This window comes from Sminthopsis crassicaudata, chromosome X, assembly GCF_048593235.1.
Source record: "Sminthopsis crassicaudata isolate SCR6 chromosome X, ASM4859323v1, whole genome shotgun sequence".
Lineage (NCBI taxonomy): Eukaryota > Metazoa > Chordata > Mammalia > Dasyuromorphia > Dasyuridae > Sminthopsis > Sminthopsis crassicaudata.
In genome coordinates this window covers 1,827,815-1,854,115 of record NC_133623.1, presented here as the reverse complement: position 1 = coordinate 1,854,115, position 26,301 = coordinate 1,827,815, and the positions used below count along the sequence as shown (strand labels likewise).

Genomic DNA, 26,301 nt, shown 5'->3' with positions numbered 1-26,301 from the left:
GGAGGCCTGCCTTCTCGTGCCCTTCCTACTCTCAAAAACTACTTACTGCTCACTGAAGGGAGCCTTCACATACAAGCTTTCTTTTTCTGAGGGAAACCTACTTAAGACTCACTCACCTGAGCAGGGATGATGGAAGAGGGCAGGGAAAGAACAGGATAGGATGAGATGACTGCCATTAAATTTGGAGTTGACTAAAGGATCCGATGGGTTCATCTCGGGCACCTGCTAACAGGGAGCTCAGTAGGTAAAGTGCAGGGTTTGGAATTGGGAAGACTCATCTTCCTGAGTTCCAATATGGCCTCAGAAACTTCCTAGCCCTGGGCAAGTCACTTCACCTGGCTTGCCTCCATTCTGTCATCCGTCAAATAAGCTGGAGAAGAAAATGGCGAACCGCTCTGAGATCAAGGCCAAGAAAACCCCCAGTGGGGCCCCAGAGAGTTGGACACAAGTGAAAAATGACTGAATGCTTCAAAGTACTTTCTTCTTCCCCTCAGTCACATCTCTAGAAACCCAGTCTCCCAATTGCTCAGGAACAAAAGTCCAGCTCCCTGTATAACCCAGCGCTCTCCTCTATGGCCCTCCCCAGCACCCCTTTCCCCTGCCTGGAAAATATTGCAGAGAGTGGCTGAGAAATCCCATTTGTTAGTCCCAGCAGGGTGGGAATGTCACTCATCGGAGCCTCGGGGTCGCTTTCACCCTGGGCAACCCCACGCTGACTTCCCACCTCTTCCTCATGGGACGTCGATAAGTGTTTGCCGAGGGACTGAACGAACCATTGATTGTCTGCTGCCAAGGGAGTGCCCAAGAGGTAGTGAATGGAACCTGGGCCTCCTTGATCCGGGCCCCGGGCTCCCTCTGAGGCCTGCTCGTTCAGATTAGCAGCTGGGGAGGGAGAGGGCAAGGTGAACGGCTGGCCATATTCCACAACCACTACTGGTACATCAAGGAGATGCTTCTTTTTTTAAACCTCGCCCTGGCTACTGTGGCCACTCAGTGTCAAGAAGGCAGCAAATAAAGGAGGAAGAATCGCCAGGATGTGGAAAGGCATACCTGGAAGCCCCAGAGGGCAGCTGGATGGGCCAGTGGATAGAGCCAGGAGGACCTGAGTTCAAATCCGGCCTCAGACACTCAGTGCTTCCTAGCTGCCTGACCCTGGGCAAGTCACTGAACCCCAATTGCCTTGCCCAAAACAAACAAGAACAGCAAGAGCAGAAGCCCTCCCCTGGTCCAGAACAGGAGCCCTGGGCCTCCTTTAAAGCAATTGTGGGGCCCAGGGACATCATCCCTCGCTTTGAAGATGGTTCTCCGCCACAAGAGACAGCACGATGCGATGGAAAGGACCCTGGACCGGAGGTCGGAGGACCTCAGTTTGAACCGCCCCTACTGGTACTTAGTCCCCCCACTGCCCAGACCTGTTTCTTTATCAGTAAAATGAGACATTGAACCAGATGAGCTCTGAGGTCCTATCTCACTCTCAATCTAAGGGCCCCAGGAGATGGCTGTCAAGGATTGGAAGGCTGAACTGCTGAAGTGGGCCAGAATGGGAACAGTGAGTGCGAAGTGGGTTAACCGCAAGTGAACTCTCCCTCCAGCCTCTGGCCTCCGGCCCCCCGGGGGGCCAACGATCTGCCCCCTGTGAGGGACACTGAGTGGCCGGCCTTGGCGCCAGCCTGCCTGTGCAGGGGGCCAGCTTGGAGGGCAAGCCTAAAAGGAGCCAGGCAGTGTAATGTTCTGTCGTTGTAATCCTAACAAGGCAGGACAAACCCAAAGAAAGCTTGGGGAGAGGAGAGCCCTAGAAGCCCCACCCCCTGATGCCCAAGTGGGGCAGCATCAGGCGGGGAACAGGACCACCCTCCTGCCAGCTCGGCCCCCCTCGGTGTGGGAGAGCTCGTGGCAGGTCTCCAAAAGTGACAGAATCAGCTTTGGACAGAGGAGATCACTGAGATTCTAGAGACAAAGCGAATCGCCCAAAGTCACAGAGCCAAGGAGTGTCTGGAGTAGGGTTCGAATCCAACACCAAGTACAGCATTCTTGGCATCTTGTTGTGCCCTCTCCCATGGACAGATGAAGAAACTGAGTCCAGGAAGGTCAACCCATACCACAGACAGTGCCCTATGCCACAGTGGTTCCCTTTTTTTTTTTTTTTTTTTTTTTGGAGGCTGGGGTTAAGTGACTTGCCCAGGGTCACAAGGCCAGGAAGGGTTAAGTGTCTGAGACCAGATTTGAACTCGGGTCCTCATGAATTCAGGGCTGGTGCTCTATCCACTGTGCCCCCTAGCTGCCCCAGTGGTTCCCTTTCAACTAAGACCCACACCATCGTTCCCTCACAAGGACACGGGCCAAGTCCCACCTGAAGGGCAGAGCAAAACTGCAGTGCCAGGAGGAAAGGCCCCTGGCAGCTGTTCTTGGGCCCCCTTCCAGTTTACAAAGCACTTTGGAGTCTGGGAGATTGGAGTGAGATAAGAGACGGGAGAGGGGGGATGGAAAAGGAGAAGACGAGGAAAGGAAGAAGGAAAGAGAGGTAAGATGAGAGGGAGGGGGAGGGGGACAAGAGTGAAAGAAGGTAAAGGGGGAAGGAAGAGAAACAGAGGTGAAAGGTGGAGAATGAGAGGGAAAGAGAAAGAGCCAGAGCTAGAGAAAGACCTAGAGGGGGGAGAAAGAAAGAGAGAAAGAGAGAAGACAGAGAGAGAGAGAGAGAGAGAGAGAGAGAGAGAGAGAGAGAGAGAGAGAGAGAGAGAGAGAGAGAGAGAGAGAGAAGACAGAGAAAAGAGAGAAAGAAAAGAGAGAAACGACAGAGAGAAAAGACAGAGAAGAGAGAGAGAAAAGACAGAAAAGAGAGAGAAAAAAGAAAAGACAGAAAAGAGACAGAGGAAAAAAAGAGAGGGAGAGAATAGGGGAAAGAGGGAGAGAGAGACAGAGACAGAGACAGAGACAGAGACAAAGAGAAAGACAGACAGAGAGACAGAGCTGTGATAGCCATGGGCTGATATGGGAGGGCATTCCAACTGCCCCTTAACCCTGCAGGGGGGAACCTAGCTCCCGCAGCAAGAGGAAGCCGGTGGGGGAGGAGGAAGTGGCCTGTCCAGGGGAGGGTGAGCCACGGCAGCCTCCCTCCCAGGCTCGGACCTAATGGCCCACCGACTGAGTGGAGTGGGCCCCGGTCTGGCCTGATGCACAGTGAGCAGGGGTGGAAGGGGTCGCTGGCCATACCAGTATGTATTCTCCGATGGGCCTTCAGGTGGGAGCTCTTGGTGTAGACCTTGTTGCACCCTGCAAAGTCGCACTGGTGAATGCGCCTCTTCTTCAGGTCAGGGGACTCAGTGTGATGTATCGGGACCCCCACAGACCTGGGGAAGGGGGTGGAGAGACCAAGAAACACAAGCTGGAAAAGGAGCCACAGGTGTGGACCCCACTCACCCTTGTGTGCACCCATTGCTTCCCCAGAAAGACCTTAAATGGCAACCGCCCACAGCTCGTGTCCCTTCTGCAGCCAAGGGGCAGATACTCACTCTCTCTGAAGATCCTGAAAGGCTGCAGACACAGACACAGTCTCCCCGACACTGTCTTCACTGTCACTCTGCACTTCCACTGGAGACATGGAGCTGGGGTCCAATTTCACTGAGGGAAAAGGTAAAGAGAGTGAGAACTGGCAAGAGCCTCTGCCCCTGTCCCCCCTTTGCCCTTCAGAAAGGGGACAAGAGGCTCAAAGCCATCAGGCCCCACATGCATCTGTTACCCAGCAGCAGAGAGAAGTGCACGGTCAGAGGTTTGGACGCCATTTGCATGTCCTCAGCCGCTCTACTCCAGACGCTCCCTGGGTAGGCTCAAGTTTGGCACTGAGCTGTCCGATTCCTGACTTCAGGGGCTGCTTTGTAGTGCTCTGCTGGGACTGAGCCCTAATATGCCCCTCTGGCTTCTGCCCATTGGCCAAAGGCCTGATGGCGGTGAGACATGCCCGTGGCTTCTGCCCATTGGCCACAGGCCTCCCAGTGGGGACGAGAAGTCCCCGTGACTTCTGCCCATTAGACACAGGCATCCCAGTGGGAGGTAAGAAGTACCCATGGTTTCTGCCCATTGGCCAAAGGCCTCCCAATGAGGACAAGAAGTTCCCGTGGCTTCTGCCCATTGGCCATAGGCCTCCCAATGAGGACGAGAAGTCCCCGTGGCTTCTGCCCATTGGCCATAAGCCTCCCAATGGGGACGAGAAGTCCCCGTGGCTTCTGCCCATTGGCCAAAGGCCTGATGGCGGTGAGACATCCCCGTGGCTTCTGCCCATTGGCCATAGGCCTCCCTGGATGGAGGTGAGAAGTCCCCGTGACTTCTGCCCATTGGCCATAGGCCTCCCTGGATGGAGGTGAGAAGTCCCCGTGGCTTCTGCCCATTGGCCATAGGCCTCCCTGGATGGAGGTGAGAAGTCCCCGTGACTTCTGCCCATTGGCCATAGGCCTCCCTGGATGGAGGTGAAAAGTCCCCGTGGCTTCTGCCCATTGGCCATAGGCCTCCCTGGATGGGGTTAAGAAGTCCCTGAGGCTTCTGCTCATTGTCCATAGGCCTCCTGATGAGGGGAGAAGTCTACTCTCTTCTCCAAGCAACTGGCACAATGACAGAAGCAAGACCTGAAGTTTCTCCCAGGCTGCCCCTGGGCTTTGACCCAACTTGGTGGTAACCACCCATGCCAGGTGGGACGTAGGTAACCTGTGAGCCAAGCTGGCCCTGAGGAGCCTGGGCAAAGGGAATGGGCAGCGGTGGATGACCAGGGCCGAACCCACCCATGCCGCTTCTGTATGAAAGGAAGGCACGTGAAAGGAGAAAAGGAATGGGACTTCAAAGGATGAACAGCAGTAAAAGTAGCAGCCCACGCCTAGCACCCAGAGATGTACTGAGCACAAAAGGTTTCCATTGGACGCCGTGAGGGTAAATGAAAAATTCCCGAGGCCGGCTCCCCAATAGCCTAAGGCCAGGCAGTCACAAGCCTCCTTCCAAAGTAGAGTGCTGAGCCCTCCTTCTCCAGCCAGGTGCGGATCCTGGGGCTCTCTCAGCTACAAAATGATGGCAGGCTCCAAGTTCCATCCAAAATGACCACAAGACCCAAAGAAGGCAGGCTCTGGGACATAGCTCAGAGCCACAGAAGCCAGGGGCCAGGGTGGAGGGGCCAGAACAGCCCATGGTGGTGACCTGCTACCTCAGCAGGAGGCCACGTGGCAAGGAGGCCCTCAAAAGGCAGCAATTATGGGGGTTCCCAAATGCCCCAGTGATCGTTAAGGCAGCCCCAGGGGTTCAGCTTTGAGAAGCTTAACACAAGTTCATCCACCAGGGCCGGCCCCCCTTCTTCTATACCACCCCGCATTCATTGTGCAAACTGGCCCACCGCCACCCTCCCCTCCGACTTCATGAGCCAGCCGATGTTCCAAGTCAGCGTTGCCTCTGTCCATCTCTTTCCACCTGGCCGATGGAGCGGGCATCTGCTGACTTAGGAGCTTTGTGGGATCCTGCTGTCTGGGATCTCAACTGGGGCTACGTTAACCTTCTGTGGGGGGTCAGGATCCCAATGGGCGGGATGTCGTTTGGAGCCCCCATCCTTCTTCATTATCAGCCGTTTGCTTCAATAACGCGGGATGAAGTTGCCATTGTATCACCTGAGTCTCCTAGATTTGTAGGAATTCAGACCTTTGCTCTGACAAGACGGTGAGTGATCTGATTGGACACAAGCAAGCGATTTGATTGGACACAGCCCATTACTAACTGAAATGATAAGGCCTTCATCTACAATAACAAACTTTCTCCCTGGAGCTAAAGGCTGCTCCGTGCCCTTTGGAAGACGCTATTTGGTGCGTGCCACTGCCGGGCAGATGGATGGCCATTTCTTGATGGAAGAGACCGAGGTATCTGGGTAGCTGCTCAGCCTCTGGCCTCTCACGATTATTCCACCTTTCGGCTGCTCTGGAGGCTTAGAGAGAAGTCTTCAAAGATGCTTTGTCTTCAGGGCCTCGGCGCAGAAGCGCCAAGATCACCGTGGTGTTCTTTCATCAGGAGCCCAGAAATATCCACTGGCCCGACGAAGGGGTCCCACGGGATGTGGCCTTGGACAATAAAGCCGCTCCATCGTCTCCTCCTAAAAGGGCCGGACTCCCCCGCATCTGTGGCTTGCTTGTTCCTTCTGGTTTCATTTATTGAGAGAATGTCAGGACTAACCAGCCAGCAGTTATCAAGCGCCTACTATGTGCCTGGGCCTGGGCTAGTTGATTCAAATACAGCAAAAGAAACGCTATCTACTCCCAAGGAACCTGTGTACTAATGTGTAACGGGAGAGACACAGATCCACAAAAGCCTCAGATGGAAGGCAGGGCCTGAGCTGTCTCAAAGCCGGAGGGGGAGCCAAAGAGAGCGTGGATACTGAAGGTAGGGCCGAAGCGGGCCTGAAGGAAGGCGGGGATTCCATATGGTGGAAGTGAGGAGGGAGGCATTTCAGCCGGGAGGTGCAGCCAGAACAAAGGCACAGATTGGGGGGGGGCCCACGGGGAGCGCACAGGGAACCGGAATCAGGTCGGCCGAATCACAAAATAGCGCCCGAGACGGAGGGCATTCGGTCCTTCCAGCAGTACGTCATTCCCCTTCAGAGTGTCCCCAGCCAAAGGTGCCCCCTCTGGCACCACAGCCCCACGGCCATTACAGCACAGGGGCACAACCCCCCCGAGGCAGAGAACTTGGCTTTGCTTCACAGCCCAAGATTTCTCGGAGGGGGGGGGGCAACCAACAGGTGAGGTACCACTCTAGACACAATTAGCTTACAGCAGGGCTCCACTGGCAGAGGCGAGGAACCCGCGAACCGATGCCCTGCCACAGTTATGGCATGGGGCAAGAATTGTGCTAAATAGTGCAAACACAAGGACAAAGAGGACATGGTTGGGGACCTCAAGTGGCACACGTTCTATGGTGGGGGGAAAACAAGTACCTAGAAAATTCAACACCTTTGCAAAATCACTTTTGGGGGGAAGGAGGCACTAGATAAATAACGCTTGAAATAGAAAAAGGGGACAGATCAAGACAGAGCTAGGTGGGTAAAGGGAGGGATGGAAGAACGGGTAGACAGAGAGAAATAGACAAATCGGTGGATAGACAGAGACAGAAGGCTAGATAATATAGACCCAGAGAGAGAGAGAGAGAGAGAGAGAGAGAGAGAGAGAGAGAGAGAGAGAGAGAGAGAGAGAGACAGAGAGAGAGACAGAGAGAGACAGAGACAGAGAGAGAGAGAGACAGAGACAGAGAGAGAGACAGAGAGAGACAGAGACAGAGAGAGAGAGAGAGAGAGAGAGAGAGAGAGAGACAGAGAGACAGAGAGAGAGACAGAGAGAGAGAGAGACAGAGAGAGACAGCGACAGAGAGAGAGAGAGAGAGAGAGAGAGAGAGAGACAGAGAGAGAGAGAGAGAGAGACAGAGACAGAGACAGAGACAGAGAGAGACAGCGACAGAGAGAGAGAGAGAGAGAAAGAGAGAGAGAGAGAGAGAGAGGATAGGTAGACAGATAGATAAATGGGTAGACAGATAAAGTAAACAGACAGACAGATAGACAAACGCATATGGTAGAGAGATAAATGGGTAGACAGATAGACAGACAGACAGACAGATAAATGGATAGACAGATAGGTAGACAGACAGACATGGATAGATAGGTAGATAAATGATAGATATGGTAGGTAGATGAGGGACGGACGGATGGATAAGCAGACAGAGGTAGACAGATAAATGGATGTATGGTAGGCAGACGGATGGATGGATGGACGGCATAGCTAGATAAATGCTAGATGATAGCCAAGTCCATGAGAGGATAGATGATATAAACAGACAGGTGATAGACGGATCGATGGGCAGATATAGGCGGATGCACAGATGGATAGTGGATAGAGACAAAGGTAGACAGGTAGACACATGGACAGAGACGAGGAGATACAGGCGCATGGATGGATGGCCAGCTGGAAACGGGCACCAAGTGTCGGTCGAGCGCTTCCTCCCTGGCCTTCTGAGGTTAAAGGCTTAGGATCCGAAGCCGGCCCTGCCCACAAGGAGCTTACACTGCAGTGGGGAAAGCCGGGACGGGGGGCGGAGGGAGGGAGGCCCCTGGCAAGCCTTCCCACCCAAATGCTCAGCAGCCCCCGGGAGGCTGCCTTCCTGCCAGATGCCGGCATGCCATCCTGCCAGAGGGAGCGGGGCAGGAGTGGAGGTGGTGGGCTGGGGGAGGGAGGCCGGAGCGGGGAGAAGGAGGTGCTTACCAGAACCGGCATTTTTGCCATCTCCTCCAATCAGCGGGACCGTGATGGCGGCCGTGACGCTGTCCGTAGCCACGGTGGTGTAGACCACGGGCAGGGACTGGACCACCACGGGGATGGTCTGCAGGTTCCCCATCTTGCTGGGCAGGTTGACCGAGGGGATGGTGTGGATCAGGTGCAGGATCTGCTGGCCGCTGCTGCCCTGGGTCGAGGCCAGGATGGAGCCGGGAGACAGCACCGCCGGGATGGCCGACGTGGAGGGGGAGCCCAGACCGGAGGGGGACACCGACACCATGGGCGGCTGGACCGAGGGGGCCACCAGCATGGCCGAGGGCAGCAGGGAGCTGGTGTGCGGCGGCGAGGCTTTGGGCTTGTGCAGGGACAGGTCCACGGGCTCGGCCTGGGGCCCGCTGCACTCAGGGGCCAGGAGCTCCTCGGGAGGCTCCGTCTTGATCTCACTCAGCAGTGTGGGCGTCTCTATGGAGCTGAGCTCCAGAAGTGAGGAAGACGTCATCTTCCCCCTCTCTGTCAATCCCGAGAAGCCTTTCCTGTAGTCTGCAGCTAGGGCCTGGAAGAGAGGGGGGGCAGGAGCACTCGTTAGGGGAGGCAGAAGTGAGCACGGGGAGCCTGTGCCCAGAGCCCAAGGGGCCACCACCCGCTTCTTTCAGGGGACAGACCGCCGAGCGGCCCGGACGCAGAAGCCCCTCGGAGGTGGGCCCAGGCCGTAAAGCCCAACTCCAGGGAAGGACGGGGGGCTGGCCACCAGGGGCCGGGTCAGAGAACAGGCCCATCCTTCCCCCACCAAAGAGAACCAAGGGAGATCAAGTCATTCCCACCCGAGAGATCCATGGGGGGCTGCCCACCCGCCCCCCGACATGCAGAGAACAGCCTGGGACCTTTGGGCAAATCTCAGGGGGCAGGGGGAGGACGGTCAGCTCCCAGGCTTGGGGACTGGAGGCCCGGCCTGGGCAGCTTCCATCAGGTTAGCCATTCAATCAGCAAGCGCCCCAGTAGTGAGCATCCCTCCCGGGAAAAGGAGGAGCCAGCTCGCTAAAGTCCCCAGCCCAGCTCAGATATCCTGGCACACAAGCCTTGTTCCAGACCCTGGGGAAGGTGGGAAGGGCAGAAGAACCCACTCAGATGCTCCCTGCCCTTGGTCCGGAGGGCCGCTGATCACCACGCCCAGAGCCCCAGGCAGACGCTCCCACAAACTCCTCTCTCACACCCAGTATCTGCATGTGTGTCTGTCTCTGTGCAGGCTCTCTCTCACCCACACTCACATAATCTATAGCTCCCTTCCTCCCTCCCTCTCTCTGACACACACAATGTGTGTCTCTTTCTCTGCACACACACACACACACACACACACACACACACACACACAATCTATTTCTCTCTCACACAGAGACTCACACACACACTCTATCTCCCTTTCTCTCACACACACAATCTGTTTCTCTCACACACACACAATCTGTTTCTTTTTCTCACAAAACACTCACACACACAATCTGTTTCTCTCTCTCTCACACACACACACACACACAATTTTTCTTTCTCACACACACACACTCACACACACACACTCTATCTCCCTTTGTCTCTCTCACACTCACAATCTGTTTCTTTCTTACACACACACACTCTGTATCTTTCACACTCACACACATACACTATCTCTCTCTCACACACACACACGCAATCTGTTTCTCTCTCACACTCACACACATTCTGTATCTTTCTCTCACACTCACACACATACACTATCTCTCTCTCACACACACACACACACACGCAATCTGTTTCCCTCTCACACTCACACACATTCTGTATCTTTCTCTCACATTCACACACATACACTATCTCTCACACACACACAATCTGTTTCTCTCACACAATCTGTTTCTTTTTCTCACAAAACACACAATCTGTTTCTCTCACACACACAATCTGTTTCTTTCTCTCTCTCTCTCTCTCACACACACACACACACACACAATTTTTCTTTCTCACACACACAATCTATTTCTCTCTCTCACACACACACACACACTCTATCTCCCTTTGTCTCTCTCACACTCACAATCTGTTTCTCTCTTACACTCACACACACTCTGTATCTTTCACACTCACACACATACACTATCTCTCTCTCACGCACACACACACACAATCTATTTCTCTCTTTCTCTCACACACACACACAATTTTTCTCTCTCTCACACACAATCTGTTTCTCTCACACATAAATCTGTTTCTTTCTCTTTCTCACACACACATGCACACAATCTGTTTCTCTCTAATACACACACACAATGAGTTTTTTTCTCACAAACACATTCACACACACAATCTGTTTCTTTCTCTCACACACTCACACAATTTTTCTGTCTCTCTCACACACACAATCTGTTTCTCTCACACAACCTGTTTCTTTTTCTCACAAAACACACAATCTGTTTCTTTCTCTCACATACGCAATCTGTTTCTTTCTGTCTCTCTCACACACACATGCACACAATCTGTTTTTTCACACACACAATCTGTTTCTTTCTCTGTCACACCTACACTCACACACATAATCTGTTTTTTTCTCTCTAACACACACACAATCTATTTCTTTTTCTCACACACACAATCTTTTTCTCTCTCTCACACACACAATCCGTTTCTGTCTCTCTCCCTTTCTGACACACGCACAATCTGTTTCTTTCTCTCACACTCATACACACAATCTATTTCTGTCTGTCTGTCTGTCTCTCTCTCACTCTCTCTCTCTCTCTCTCTCTCATTCTCTCTCTCTCTCTCTCTCTCTCTCTCTCTCTCTCTCTCTCTCTCTCTCTCTCCTTTTTCTTTTTTCCTCCCTGCCACTTTACTTCTTTCTCTTTCTCCCTTCTTTCCTTTTTTTCCCTTCTCCCCTCCAAATATATTATGTATAACATGTTATATAATACATGGTATTATATAAATTGCATATTATATATAATATATATAATTCCCCAACCCCCACAGCTTTAAGGTTTGCGAAGCACTTGATTCCCCCTCCCCCGCCAAAGATCCTCTGGGAGAAGGGAGAGGAGACAGACAGACCTTGGACTCATGGAGAAAGAACTGGGAACTCAGAAGGCCGTGTCACACTGCCAGTCTCAGCAGCCTTGGGCAGCTCCTTTAGCACTTCAGAGTTTGCCAAGTGCTTGATATGTTATCTCCCAACTAACAGCCATGGGAGGGAGAGGCTATTACCATCCCCAATTTACAGATGAGGAAACTGAGGCACAAGGGAGTTAAGCTGTTTGCTGGGAGCCACCCAGCTGAGGAGTGTGCGAGGCAAGATCAGCACATTAGTTTGCATTCCTGTCGGCCGGGAGCTCTGGCCACCGTGCTGCTTAGCTGTCCGGGGCCCTTCTCCTCTCAGTGCCTCAGTTTCCTCCTGTGCCATATGAGGAGACTGGACAGGACGTCAAAGCTTCCTGGTGGCTGCAGATTAACAAACGAATGAAAGGGTCCGCACTGGGTGCTTACTCTGCACAGAGCCCCAGGCCAAGCGCTGGAGCCAGAGGCAGGAGAGTGGCCATCGCCCCTTCAGGGAGCAGTTTTTGGAAGGAGCTTCCAGGAGGTGGGCACTCCCAGAGTCAGGCACACCCTGAGAGTGTGGCCCAGCCCTGGCCGCCAAAGGACCAAGCGGGAGTTCCTGCTTTAAAACATTTTGGATAAAAAGCGTTTTGCTTTTGTCTGAAATTCATCACCAAATAGTCCCCGGCCCAGCGAGCGAGCCTCTCCTGTGGATAAAGAACCCTTAGAAGGCAGCCCGTGGGCCGGGGCTGCCCCCTGGGGGCCCCCACCTCTTTGGAGGCAGAGAGTTCAGCTGGGCCCAATCACGCCCTGGGAGGCCACTTTTTCTCTCCACTGCTGCTTTCTCCTCCTCCTCCTTCCCTCCCTCTGCATCTGGCCCTTCCCCATTCCCAAAGCTGCCCAGCCTCTCAGGGGGCATCATCCCATGATATTACAGCCACAGTGACTGGGGTCCCCATGTTCCTGCTGGCTCTTTGCTCCCCCGAAAAGAGCTCCAGTGGCAATCTGGGAAGGGGGTGGTGCTGTGTGTGTGGGGGGGGGGGTGGTACTGTGACCTCTCCTTCGGCTCTCACCTCCTGTAGTGATGGGGATGGGGGGAGGGCACATCTGCTCCCTCTGCTTTCGACTCCTCTGAGTACCCAGCAAGCAGCAGGGTGAGGGACGTGGCCGTTTTAGGCCCTCTTTTCTTCAGGGCCAGACCAAGTCATGGTCAATACATCTTTTTATTATCTCTGGGGGTGCGTGGGGGTCCATCAAGTCTCTGCTCACATATTTACAGTGATGGGGAAGTCACTACGTTATGATCGGATGAATGTGAATCCCGAGATTCTTGGGAAAGGCAGTTTTATTTCTCTTAGCCTCAGTTTTCCCAACTGTAAAGTGGAGCTAATGCCAGCCCCTCCCTCCAAAGGTTGTGGTGAGGATTCAGTGAATTCAGGTCTGACTCATGTCACAGCTCCAGCAGAATGACCCGGGATCCTTCTGAGCCAGCCCAGTTCTGGGCAGCTCTGTCCGAAAGCTTTTTCTTAATGGGAACCAATGGCAAGAAAAGGAGGCAGGACTGGGCAGACAGCACCCAACAATGGGAATGGAGTGAGTAAAATGAACCTGAAATGGGCCTGGCGCAGGGGACGGGGCCAAGATGGCGGAGCAGTGAGAGGCGTGGCAGCTCAGCTCCCGGGCACAGCTCCTCCAAACGGCTCTAGAAGTGGCACCAGACTGAGGCCTGTTGGGAAACAAAGCCAGAAAAAGTCCCAGTGAGTTCTCTGCGTGGTCCAGGTCAGTGACTGAGAGATCGGTCAGTAAATGTTGGTGGGGAGGGGACGATGGAAGTATGGTGCACCCGGGGAGAAACAAAGGAAGCCCAGGACTGGGCCCAGCGGTTTGTGATGGGACCAGTTCTGGGCCCAGATCCAAAATGCATCGAGAAGGGGCCTGGGCCGGGCTGGGGAAAGGGGAGTCCTGTGCTGGGTTGGAGAAGGCTGGGGTGAGGCTTAGGGACTTGTGCTTGGATGAAGGGAAAGGAGTCCTGTGTCATGATAGGGGAAGATGGCTGGGGGAGAGCAGGGAGCTATGTCGGGTGGCTCTGGCTCGTGTAGCAAGACAGAGTCCAAAAGCCAGCAGCCGCAGCAGTTGTGGGGGCTCATCCCCCAAGCCCAGAGCATGGTCTGGCTTTGAAGATCTAGTCCAGCCCAGAGCAAGGGAAGCTCATGGTTCTGCTCTGAACCAGAGGATGGAACCAGCTGCATCTACTGTTACTCAAACCTAAGCCCGGGCCAGGAAAGCTGGGCCTGGGGGGGGAGCCACGATCGGCATTGGAGCAAAAGGGTCAGGCACCTTTGGGAGCACTAGAAGCTGGCTTTTCCCACCCTGAGCTGCCCCCTGGGATCCTGGGACTACATGGCACCAGCAGCAAGGAAAGCCCAGGCCTTCCCTGCACAAGTACCCAGAGGCTGGCTCCCACAGCCTCAGACAAGAGACTGAAAGAAAAAAACTTGAGGCACACCTAGAGAACTGTGCGAAAACTGGAGCCGGGAGCAAAGCCTTAAAGCACATGGCTCAGGCACAGAGTCCCATGGGAATCCTAGGACATCCGCAGGAAACACCCCCCAAATCCTCTTTAATTTCTCTAAAAATGAATTCCAATACATTGTTGGTGGAGTTGTGAATGAATGCAACCATTCTGGAGAGCAATCTGGAATTATGCCCCAAAAGTTATCAAACTGTGCATACCCTTTGACCCAGCAGTGCTACTACTGGGCTTCTATCCCAAAGAAATACTAAAGAAGGGAAAGGGACCTGTATGTGCCAAAATGTTTGTGGCAGCTCTTTTTGTAGTGGCCAGAAACTGGAAAGATGAACGGATGTCCATCAACTGGAGAATGGTTGGGCAAATTATGGTATATGAATGTTATGGAATATTATTGTTCTGTAAGAAATGATCAGCAGGAGGATTTTAGAGAGGCCTGGAGAGATTTACATGAACTGATGCTGAGGGAAATGAGCAGAACCAGAAGATCATTAGACACTTCAACAACGATACTGTATAAGGATGTATTCTGATGGAAGTGGAAATCTTCAACATAGAGAAGAACTAATCCATTTCCAATTGATCAATGATGGACAGAATCAGTCTAACAATTCTCTAGCTCAGAATTTACACCTCTAGACTTCTGAAAAGGAGTTTACATATTTAAAGAAGTTTGTCTGGGACAGAATTGGGACGGCAGTCTGGAAGGAGAGAGTCTGGATTGGGGAAGGACGAGAGCTGGAGGAGATTCAGAGTCAGGATTTAGGAAGAAGAGGATTCAAGATTCTACCTTCGCTCTGGCTGGAGGCTCCAGAAGCTTCCCAAGATACTGTCAATAAAAAGTTATAATTATTAAAAAAAAAAATTAATTCCAAGCACTAGAGGAAAATAAGGAACAAGAAATGGGAACGGAGCAGAAGGGGGATCCACAGAGCGATTCAAGAGGTAAAATCCTCTCCGGGTGGTGAACGTTCCCAAAACAGCAATGGAGCAAACAGGATTGAACGAGTTCATGAGGCAGCAAGAAACAGTAAAACAAGGTCAGTGGTCTGAAGAAAATGGCAGGAAAAAACCGGGTGTTTCTCCAGAGAAATGACCAACCTGGAAACACACTGAAGGGAAGAAGCCAAAATTTCCCCAGAAAAATCTGTTTCTAAACAGAATGAGAAAAAGAGGCAGGACTTGGGAGCTTTAAGAGAGGAAGGGGGTGCACTGGGGGGAAAGGAAGGTGGAATTATCTCACAAAGTCATCCTAATTTCTCAGTGATGAGTTCCTGCCTGGACCTGGACTGAGTCTAGCACACCCTGGAGGACGCCTCTTCCTCCACAGCCTTCTGGGTAGCTCCTCTTCCTCTCATTCTCATCCTAGAATTCAGTGGCTTCCCCTATGAAGCATCTGTAACCAGGGACACCTGGGTCCCAAAACATGCCTAAGGCTCTTCATCTTCTCAGGACCCTGAAGGGCTCAACCATCTTTCTTCTCAACCCATCCATACGCCTGCTCTGCTAGAACACGTCCAAAACCAGAGCACGACCCCAGAAAGAGCCTTGACTTCCAGCCCCCCCCCCACTGGTTCTAGCTGCCACTTTGTTTTTCCCTTAAGATTGCAGGATCCAACATCCATGATGGCATCATCGAGCACCCATGGGCATAGCTTAGCTCAAGTTAAGAATAGCACCTGCCCCACTGGCCCTGGCGCGCCCATCCTCCAGACACAGAGCCTCACCCAGCCGTGGCCAAGACTGCCCTCTGCAAGAAGGGAAGAAGGGAGGGAGGGAGGGAGGAAGGAAGGAAGGAGGGAGGGAGGGAGGGAGGGAGGGAGGGGGAGGGGAGAGGGGAGAGCCAGGGGTTCCAAACAGCTTGACCCTTGGTCATGATTGAGAACAAACATGAGCATCTTGGTGGTATTCTTTGGAGCTACTCACTCCAAACTCAGGAACCCCAACCCAAAACAGACACTACCAAGAATTTCTAGAGAACTGTTTGCTTCCATCCTCCCTGTGCCCTCTGAGTGCCCAGCAACAATGACCACCCTCCACATAGAGCTCCTGTCCCTGAATTGAGAAGCTTCTCCCTTCTTGGTCCCATCTGCCCCAAAGCCCACTACCTGGGCAGGCCCACCCGGGAGCAGAACCCTGTGGTCCAACCTTCCAGTTCTCTGCTCTGGCACGCCTGGTGCCAGGCGTTCCAATGCCCCACTGTCAAGCCAGAAAGGCAGCCACCATCGGGCCTGGCCGTTTTGCTATGTCGAGGCCGGATCTACTTTGCCTGAGTATCTCCTGTCTGCTTCTCTCAGCCTTTGGAGCTAATTTCTTCCTTTGGCTTCCTTCTTCTCCTCCAGGAATTACCGGCTTTCCCCCAACTTTCTCTTCAGGTCATTTTGGTCTACACTGCTGACCTGCCCACGTGAACACAGACGTCAGAGGCCCTGGTGTTTCTCTTCCTGGAGAATGCGGTCAGTGAGCGCCAGGGTGAGTCCCCCGCCTCTGCCCCAGGTCAGGGATAAGCACACCAAGGACACGACTGGGAACTAGGACTCAGAGATATGCAAGTAATGAGTGACCTTGCCACTGACCCCAGTGGGATGTGACCAAACAGGGAACCAGTGGGAAACAGGCAGAAGAGCCCACGCCAAATGCCATTCCTCCTAAGACTCGTCTGGCTGTTGGGAGTAGGTAAGAGAGGAATGATGGAAGCTCCTCAAAGTGCTCGAGCTAAGGCCCCTGCCCAGGACTGAGGCTGCCTCACACCCAGAGGCCCAAGGGGGAGACCACAGGTCTCCCGCAACTTCAAGATGAGTTCTCCAATCAGAGAGAACTCGTTCTATGATAATCTGCCCCATGAAAGATTCCCTATGTAAGGAGCTATGGAGGAAGGGAACAGGTCTGAGCCCAACCCTCCCAGCCCCATCTACAGACTCACACACCCCCTCCTCAGGGCCTTCTTCCCCCCTTTCTTCCCCCCAAGCCAGCTCATTTCTGGGCCCTAGCTCCTCCTCTAAGATGGGGGAGAAAAGGAGCATTCATGTGGGCCCTGGAGCTCTCCAAGGTTGAGGCCCTGTTGTGACAGAAAGGAGTTCAAAGTGGGGCCTCCCTCATGGGAGCCAAGCCACAGCAGCCAAGCGGAGGGAATGCCCCAAGAACAGCTTGTTTGTGCAGGTTTTTCCTGGGCCAGGCCTTGAGGTTCAGGCCTTTGTTACAAACCTTTCTGGAGGCTTTGGGGCTCCTCACATGAGGACAAATGTAAGCCCAGCCCTGCGTTTTGGAGGGAGCCTGAAAGCTAGGGACCCCGAAACAAGACAAAGCCCCCGCTTCCCTCCTTGGCCACACAAGGATCTGGCTCAGGGTTGGAGAATGGGCTGGAGGGACAGAGGGAGAGGAAAACCCGAGAACAAAAAAGGGAAAAAACCTCCCCCACAGCCCAGTGGGTGGAAAGGGCCCGGGGTTGCTATGGCAATGAGATAAAGCCCAGGCATCTCCCCAAATGAGAGGGGAGAGTAACCTTTGCACACGGTCCCTACTCCAGTGTTGCAAAGGGTAAAGGGATACGTTCCCTACCTACCCTCTCACACACAAAATGCACTTCCTTTTCAAGCCCCTCATCCAATGGGTTTCTGGCAACCCCTCCCCCTGCCCTGTGATTGTGGAGGCTCATGTCACCCTGGATTCCTCAGTCTCCCTCCCACAAGCCCTCCCCGTATCTAAGCTGTTGCCAAGGCCTATCGCTTCCACCTTCACAGCATCTCTGGGATCCGCCCCCTTCGCCCCTGGACACTGCTAGCCCCTCGTGTGGGCCCTCCCTCATCACCTCCTGCCTGGGCTATTACAATAGCCTGCTGGGAAGGGAGGGGTTTCCCTGCTTCAGGTCTCACCCCGCTCCAGTCAGCCACCAAAGAGATTTTCCCCAAAGCACAGACACAATCATATTATCTCTCACACACACACACACACACACACTCTCTCTCCCTCTTCCTCTCTCTTCCTCTCTCTCTCTCTCTCTCTCTCTCTCTCTCTCTCTCTCTCTCTCTCTCTCTCTCTCTCTCTCTCTCTCTCTCTCTGTCTCTGTCTCTCTCTGTCTCTCTCTCTCTCTCCATGGTCTCCTGTAAATCCCTTTACCTCTGGGAACAAATACAAAGTGCTCTGTCTGGCATTCAGGGCCCCTGACAATTCACTTCATAAAAGCCTGTTGAATGAGTAAATGAGGGAGAGAGAGAGGAAGAGAGGGAAGAAAGGAAGGGAGGGAGGGAGGGAGGAAGAGAGGGAAGAAAGAGGGAGGGAGGGAGGGAGGGAGGGAAGAGAGGGAGGAAGGGAGGGAGGGAGGGAAGGAAGGAAGGAAGGAAGGGAGGGAGGGAGGGAGGGAGGGAGGGAGGGAGGGAGGGAGGGAGGAAGGAAGGAAGGAAGGAAGGAAGGAAGGAAGGAAGGAAGGAAGGAAGGAAGGAAGGAAGGAAGGAAGGAAGGAAGGAAGGAAGGAAGGAAGGAAGGAAGGAAGGAAGGAAGGAAGGAAGGAAGGAAGGAAGGAAGGAAGGCAGTGATGGGGGTTGAGGTCCCTTTAAGCTAGGATCTTTTGATTCACAAATCCTGGTCAAAAAGCCCCCTTTTGAATTCCAATGCTATCCGGGCTTTCCCCAGCCCCCACCGGATCTGAGCTAACTTGGGTTTTCCCAACCCCCACAGTTTCTTCCCTACCTGAAAACCCACTGAATTCTATTCAATGCTGACCCTGGCTGAAAAGAGCCTGGGACTCCACCCACCTTCAAGATCACCAAGAGCCCCCATTATAAAAGGGGCTACTCTGGAGTCCACGTTTTGCAGAAGTCCCGAACATGGCATCCTTATGTCAGTCATGTCAAGGGTTTCTGCCCACTGGGCCTATTCCGGTGCCCTTTTATCTCTCCCCTCAACTTTACTAACTAAACTTTATTTCCCAATCCCTACAATAAACCTTTTTATCAATCTAGGTTTCCGGGCCTGTAGATTCCTTTACAGGGGACTCTTGCAGCGACCCAAAGGGGTTCCCCCTCATCAGAAGGAAGGAGGGAAGGAAGGAGGGAGGGAGGGAGGGAGGGAAGGAAGGAAGGAAGGAAGGAAACAAAGCCAGCATGGACCAAAATGGTGGCCGAGCCACTCAAACGAGGCCCTCACCTAAAGAAAAACAGTTCCCCCTGAGGCAGAAGCAGAGCCGAGGTGCCATGAGGAGCGCCCAGCTCCAGAAGAAGCCCACTTCATTTGGGCTGAGAAGGACTAGCCCCATTTACTGCAGGGAACAGACTGGCGCAGGGTGTCCCCCACACAATTAAGCCCTAAGCCGAGATCCTCCGTTCGTCCCACTGGGCCAGCAGGACCCAGCCCAAGCGGGCCACCGACCCCCCACCAGGATCCCTTCTAGACACGGACTGCCTTGGTCTCCAAACATACTTATGGAAGCTCAATTGTATCTTATTTTGTCAAAAATGCCCCGATTGCGTTTGAACCTCCTCAGCCACAGGGCCCGAAAGACACCATGTCGGAGCAAACCCACCACCACCACGCAGAGCCTCAGCAGCCAATCCCCTCACAGGCACCCCAGGAAAGTAAGGGGCTTGGCAAAGGTCTGTGGGACCCTGGACTCCTGGCTCCCTTTTTCTACCCTCTGAATCCAAATGGTTGCCCCGACCTCTCACTTCCACTTAACATCTTTCTGCTCTTTTCTGTCCCTGGCCCAGCCTGGCCCACACCCTCAGCCCCTGACCCCTGGCCCAGAGCAGTAGCTGCTGGTGGGGGAGGGAACTGGGCCCCATCCTCTTCCTGATCCAGTCCATCCTCTACTCTCTCACAGAGCCTCTCCTTAAACACAGGTCCCAACTCTGCAACTCTGGGGGCTTCCTGTTACCTCGGGGACTCAAAGCAAAATGCTCCACTATCTAAAGTCTTTCCCTCCTAAAGAGCAGATACTGAATGCGCCGTTTGGCATTCAAGGCCAAAGGACAGAAATAGGATTGAAAACCGTGTCTCCGACACTAAAGCCAGGAACGTTTCAGCAAGGCCTCCAACGGTCTATGTGCGGCACGGGCGCCAGTCCGATGCAAAAGCGCACTGAGCCGGGCCGGCATGTGGCAAATGGCTCCCAAATGGAACCTACTGGTACTCCCAGGAAGCCTTTAGTTTAACACCTACAGCTGTAAAGCCAGACTTGCCATGCTAAGTTCAAATCAGGACTCAAATACTGCATAGCTGTGAGACCCTAGCCAAGTCACTTTGCTCTATGTGTCCCAGTTTCCACAACTGCAAAATGAGGCTGATTTTCCTTTTCTCTCACATCACAGGTAGCTGTGAGGCTCAAATGGGAAGATATTTGCAAATGGCACTGAGCCTAGCACAAGCTGGTGCTTAGGAAAAGCTGTTCCCTCCTTTCAGTCTCTGCCATTGCATGGTTCTAGGTTCTAAAGGCTCCTGTAGCCTCCTGTAGAAGGAATAAACTCTGGGACTGCCAAAGGTCACTCTACAACGGGGCCACAGACTGAGAGAAAAATGTTAGCCATTGCTGTTCCCAAAAGGTGCTTTCCCATCTACTCTCTCAGTTGATCTTCACAAATGCCCCACTAGACAGGTCTCATAGGCAGGATTAGTCCCATTTTACAGGTAAGGAAATTGAGGCTCCTAGAAGCTAACCCTGTCCACAGTGTCACAACCATTAAACAGCAGAAGTGGCATTTGACCCTGAAGCTGGATTTTTTTCCCAAACTCCTCTCTGCCTCTTCTCTTAGGCTTTGGACTGAGCTGATCAATCACACCCCCTCGAGGCTGGCGATCCCCAGAGCCCAGTCAGAAGGCTTGGGTTCTGATTCTGCCCCCTCCCACGATGTGCTTGAACTTGGGACACTCCTGCTATTGGTGAATGCAGCCTTTAAGTCTTAATTGTGTAAGAGCCATCTATCAGAGTCCAGAAGCCCCAAGAAGGTCAAAGAAGGCCCATTCCTGGCTCTCGTGAGCCAAGTCTTTTTGCTCTTCAGCCTCAGTTTCCTCTTCTGTAAATGGGGTTATTACTTCAGCTCACAGGGCAAATACGCCACAAGAAGCAGCTGTTAACAATCACGTGCAGGGATCCGGACAAGAGTCCCTGTGCACTAGGGGCTCCCTAAGCTGAGATTCCGGGAGGAATAATGACATAGTGCCGGAAGGCTCGCCACTCCCTGAAGCCTGGCCACAACCCTGGGATGGGGCTGTGATGGCTGTCATTGTGTCAGTATTCCAGGTCACCCAGCAGTAAGGGTCTGAGATGGGATTCCAAGCCAGGCCGTCTTCCATTCTGAGCACCGTGGCTATCTGTTCAGTCATTTTTTACTGCTAACTCTCTTTGATCCCATTTTCTTGGCAGAGATACCGGAGTGGTTTGCCATTTCTTTCTCCAGCTCATTTTACAGATAAAGAAACTGAGGAGAACAGTGACTTGCCCAGGGTTACACAGCCAGTTAAGTGGCCGAAGCCAGATTTGAACTCCTCTTCCTGACTGAAGGCCCAGCACTCTATTCCCTGCAGCCTCCCTCCCTAGCTGCCCACTACCAGGGTGTTATGCCTTTATTTCCATCCCTCTCAACCTCCTCCCAGTGGGAGTTAATCAGCTCTTCCTTCTGAGTCAAACCAACTGATTCTGACGGGCAGCATGGCTTAGTGGATTGGGACCAGAGGGTCCAAATGGAAGCTCTGCTCCTTACCACCTACGTGATTTTAGCCAAGATATTAGAGCTCCCCAAGCCTCAGTTTCCCCCAGCTGTACAATGGGGAGCAGTAATAGACGAGCCAAAGGCTTCCCAACTTCAGTACTCTACAATCCCATTCCAAAATTCTGGTTGCAAATTGAGTGGAACACAGAAGGCCCAGAACCAGACCCACCAGGTCTCTTGGCTGGCCCAGCAAAATTCACTAAGCCCTAAAACCGAACCATCGTCCTCTCCACAAATGAAAGTGAGCAGCAGGAAAGCCAGCCTCCCACCCTTCACTTCCACATTCTCAATACCAAGGCTTGATCCTTAAAGAAAAAATTCACCAACATGAGATATAACAGAGGAAGCCACTTGCTCTGATATTATTCAGGGGCCACTCAAACCTGCTCCCTGGGGGCTCAGACCAGCTCCCTCAGCTCCCTAGGAGCTCAGATCTACTCCCTCCCAGGGTGTACCTTTACAGCCAGAGGTCTGGCCCTCCCCCAAGCTCTCCAGAGACAGCCAGAACCCACCTTTTCGCCTGGCTTAGAGCAATCACTGGTGCTCATTAGAGGAATTCGGAGGAAGTTTTCCTACCCAAAAGAGCAGACAAAAACAGCACGCAAAGAATTGCACTGAATTCAACCCCATCTGTGGGAAAGATCCAGTGGTGAAGCTGCTGCTGCAATCAGAGATCCAATATGGGCCCTAGTCTAAGAAGGCTTACAATCTATGGGACACAAATCACCACGAATCAAGAGGGAAAAGGATCAGCTCAAAGGGCCCCAAAGGCCAGCCATAGAAGAGAGGTTCCAGGCTTCCTTTCCCCATAAGCAACACCATCGGGCATCTCCACTCACACCTTGGACCATCTGTTCTGGACCAATTCCATCCCACCCCCATCCCGAGCTCACAGAGTGTGAGCATCTCCAAGTCCAGCCCAGGAGTGAGCAAACTAGAGCCGCCCGTTATCCCACAGCCAGCGAGCTAATAATGGTTTTGCCGTGTTTAAATTCGCATTATGCCGGCACACAGCCACACCGCGACATTTTCATCTTGCCTCTGACTCTTGACAGATTCCAGATGCGGTGCTCTCATCCCTGTACAAATCTCGATGCTGCAGCTATAGCGCAACAGTGCCGTATGTACCATCATACTGTAACACTTTCTTTCCTATTATCCGTGCACACCCAACATATCACAACAAGAAAAGCAAAGGTTTTAGCAGGATTTTGTAAGATTATGACTGAAATGGCCAATCTTCTGAATGAGAATTGCCTTCAATTGCTATTATCAAAGCTTTAGAAATGAGGTTTTGCCACAAACTTGAGAAAGTTTCTTAATGAATTCAATCTAAATTTATAAAGCAAAATAGCACTTACACATGAAACACACTATAGCAAAGTCAACTGGACAACCAATGTTTGAATCACAGGGAATGAATATCAGGTTGCTTTATTTGCTTTTTGTGCTGTTAGAAGTGAAAATAAGAACTGAGAGTTCCCGTTCCCACATGAATTCACAGCAGATACATTTTCCAAGCTCAAATTCCAGTTCCAATAGCATTTTTCAGACCCTGATAGAAGTGCAAAAAAAATTCCTGTCTCAAAATCCATTTCACTATTCAGTTGAGGAGCTCCCGCCTAACCTTCAATTAATTTGCAACTTGATGTTGTACTAAAAGGCAAAGATCAAGACAAGAATCTTCAAAAGTTCTGGGTAGTCCCCATCATGGGCTCCCACCCTTACATGTCCCTTTCCTTAGCTTTCAGGAAACGGTTAGAGAAGTGGTCCTTCCCTTCCAAGATGGTGAGGGCTAAATGTACCTGACTTGAAAGTCAGGTTTGATTCTTTCTCCCCCCTCCAGGGGGTACCTAAAAGCCTCTCATGAATGTCTACTTCATTTTACTTATTTATCCACCTATTCAAAATTTTGTGTTCAGCATCTAAAGGATATTGAGCAAAGGCTGGAGAAGACAGGCCTCGAAGGTCTGTTAGGCTATAGCATCCACATGTTTAACATTTCCTCATTACTTTGTCACACTGTTGACAAGTCCCAATGACTGTTGTCCCCTCTCCACATCCAAGTCAATAAAGCCCTCCTTTGCTTTAAGTAAGAACAATCAAGCAAAAGAAAACACATGGCTGAGTCCAAAAATGGCCGTCCTTATAATATCATCTCATCACTCCCTCCTGAGAAGTGGGAAACATGCTTTAGCAGCCCTCTTTGCAGTTCCTCAGCTGAACCAAAGGTATAGAGAATGCAAGCCTCCACCACGTCTGTTGTCTGTTTACTATAAGAAAGCATTTGGTGCTCCAAAACAATAATCATCAAGATGCTTTGAGACTGATTAAAAAATTAGAAAAGTCAATCAGAAACAAAGGAACACCATAATCTAAGACTTGATAAGCCCAAGGACATAAATGACTTGGGGAAGAGCTCCCCATTGGAAAAGAATTGCCAGGAAAAAAAGGAAAAGCAGTTTGAGCGAGGGGAAAAGGACAGACCATCATCCTCTACCATATAATACAATAAGTTCCAAAGGATGTTCAAAGGCCACATCATTTCTAAAAATCAGAGGACATGGAAGACTTCTTTCCAACGACGGATAGGAAATGCTCCTTAGCCAATGTAAGGGAGACATTACAAAAGGTAAAGTAGATCATTTCAACTGCAGGAAGTTGCAAAGTTTTTTAACAGCTCAGATAAGGAGAAATGAATTGGGGGGGGGGGGGAATAGCTCTAATGAAAAGATCACTCTGAGAAGATTGTGATAGCCAAGATACAAAGGGAGTTAACACAATTCTAGAGATGTAGCTATTCTCCAAGGATGAAAAGTAGAAGATAGGGGAAGAAACAGTTTCAAAGAGAAGAATCGCAAACTCGCCCCACAGCATGAAAATACGCTCCAAATCACTAAGGAAAAAAATCAAGATAAACAACCCAGAGCTCTCATCTCACAGCCTGCGAACCAGACGAGGCAACAAAGTGGGAAATAGTTCGTTTTGAAGGTGACGAAGTGGGGAATAGTCCATGTTGGAGGTGACGAAGTGGGGAATTGTTCGTTTTCAAGGGGACAGAGTGGGAAATAGTCCGTGTTGGAGGTGACAAAGAAGGAAATTGTTCATTTTGGAGGGGACAGAGTGGGAAATAATCCGTGTTGGAGGAGCCCCAGAGAGACAATCATATACACAGCTGGACTGATTCAGCCACTTTGGAACCAGGAGTCATCCATTGTTCTTCAAAGAACATGATTCCACAAAGCCAATGCTACCTAAAAGGTTCTCCTCCAGACAGATGGCCAAACCCTTCAAGATGTGGGAGCAGGGGAGGGCAAAGACCAGGAAGACCACTGTTCATCACAGCTGTTGGACACTCACATAAGAGTACAAAAAGACACTTCTTCCATGCAGAAGAAGAAGATAGATCCTTGGTGATGGAAGAGGGATCCTTTAAGTGATGTCTTCCAGGTGTTCCCCTTCAGGGATGACACCCCACACTGCACCAAGCCCCCAAACTCAGCAAAGCTTCCTAAATGAGATTGTGATCACTCCAAAATTTGACCTAACTATCCATACAAGAAAAACCAAGCAAATGAAGAAGCCACCAGCCAGGAGAGGTCATTTAGTGGTACAATGGATAGAGCGCTGAGCCTTCCTGAGTTTAAATCTGGCCTCGGACACTTCCTAGCTGCGTGACTCTGGGCAAGTCACTTTATCCTATTTGCCTCAGTTTCCTTATCTGTAAAATGAGATGGAGAAGGAAATGGCAGTATTTTTTCCCCAGAAAACTCCAAATGAGTTTTCACAGAGAGCCAGATACAACTGGAAAACAACTAAACAAGAAGTGAGAATCAGGATCTGAATCTGGGTCCCCTTGATGTCAAGACCATGTTGCCTCTAAGATGCTACAAAGTTAGGAAGAAAAGTTACAGTCACAGTAGCTAAAGATACAATTAAGATCCAGAATGACCTTGTAGGTTAAAATATTAAGCTCAGTCATCACAAGAATGTGTGTTAGGAAGATCTGCCAAATCTTACTCTTGGGTCCCAAAATACCACTTTATAAGAAAAATAGCCAGGAAGTTGGGACGGCTCTGGATTCAAATCCAGCCTTTCAGATTTAACAGCTTTGTGAATTTGGCTAAGGTACCTTCCCTCTCTTGGATCCCTCAGCTAGACCTGAGATGGCTCCCCTTCTGTCCTCCGTTTCTGCTCTTCTGATCCCCACCTCAGGGCGGGGGAGGGACAGACACCTTTCTGTCTCAGGCACTCAGTAACCAGCAACAAGATTGTGAGACGCCCAAGCTTCAGTAGTGCAGCCCCGTCGCACCCTCTGTCCTGCTGGGTCTCATCGGCGAAGCTCACCTCCCGGGAAAGCTGAACACAGAGCAGTTCAGCAGAGGGCAAGCCGGGCAGGGAAGGGCTGAGCCCCCACATCATGTGATGGCTAGCTGGAAGAGCGGGCACAGGGTAGAAGGGAGTGGGCTTGGCCCTTCCGGATCTACAGGGCTGAACCAGGAGCAAGGGGAGCTTGACTGAGGCTGGGGTCCTCAGGATGGGGGGGTGCTCTCCCTCACTAGAGCTCTTTAAGTAGACCCTGGCTAACTACTTGTTAGGGATGTTACAATGAGAACGGGTTGGGTTCCTTCCAACTTTGGGGGTCAAGGGTTCCCAGATCTCCAGAGGCCAAGCCTGGACAGCAGCAGAAAAATGTAGAGAGGGTCACCGACTCCACCCCTGACTCTGTCGCCCG

General features: G+C 51.8%; 1 protein-coding gene across 9 annotated transcripts in view; it reads right to left on the bottom strand.

The window, feature by feature from the left end:
* LOC141549125 (Krueppel-like factor 8) overlaps positions 1-26,301 on the bottom strand; it is a 61,758-nt gene that overhangs the window by 12,905 nt on the left and 22,552 nt on the right. For 6 of the 9 annotated variants that reach the window (XM_074278476.1, XM_074278478.1, XM_074278477.1 and 3 more), the window contains exons 2-5: positions 12,945-13,062; positions 8,268-8,832; positions 3,510-3,618; positions 3,211-3,347 (exon numbers count right to left, since the gene is read on the bottom strand). In XM_074278476.1, coding sequence (XP_074134577.1) covers positions 3,211-3,347; positions 3,510-3,618; positions 8,268-8,832; positions 12,945-13,062 — 929 coding nt within the window. Of the gene's footprint in view, positions 1-3,210; positions 3,348-3,509; positions 3,619-8,267; positions 8,833-12,944; positions 13,063-14,656; positions 14,696-15,974; positions 16,119-26,301 lie in introns of those variants that run through there. The other 3 variants (XM_074278480.1, XM_074278481.1, XM_074278479.1) reach the window with 3 other exon arrangements.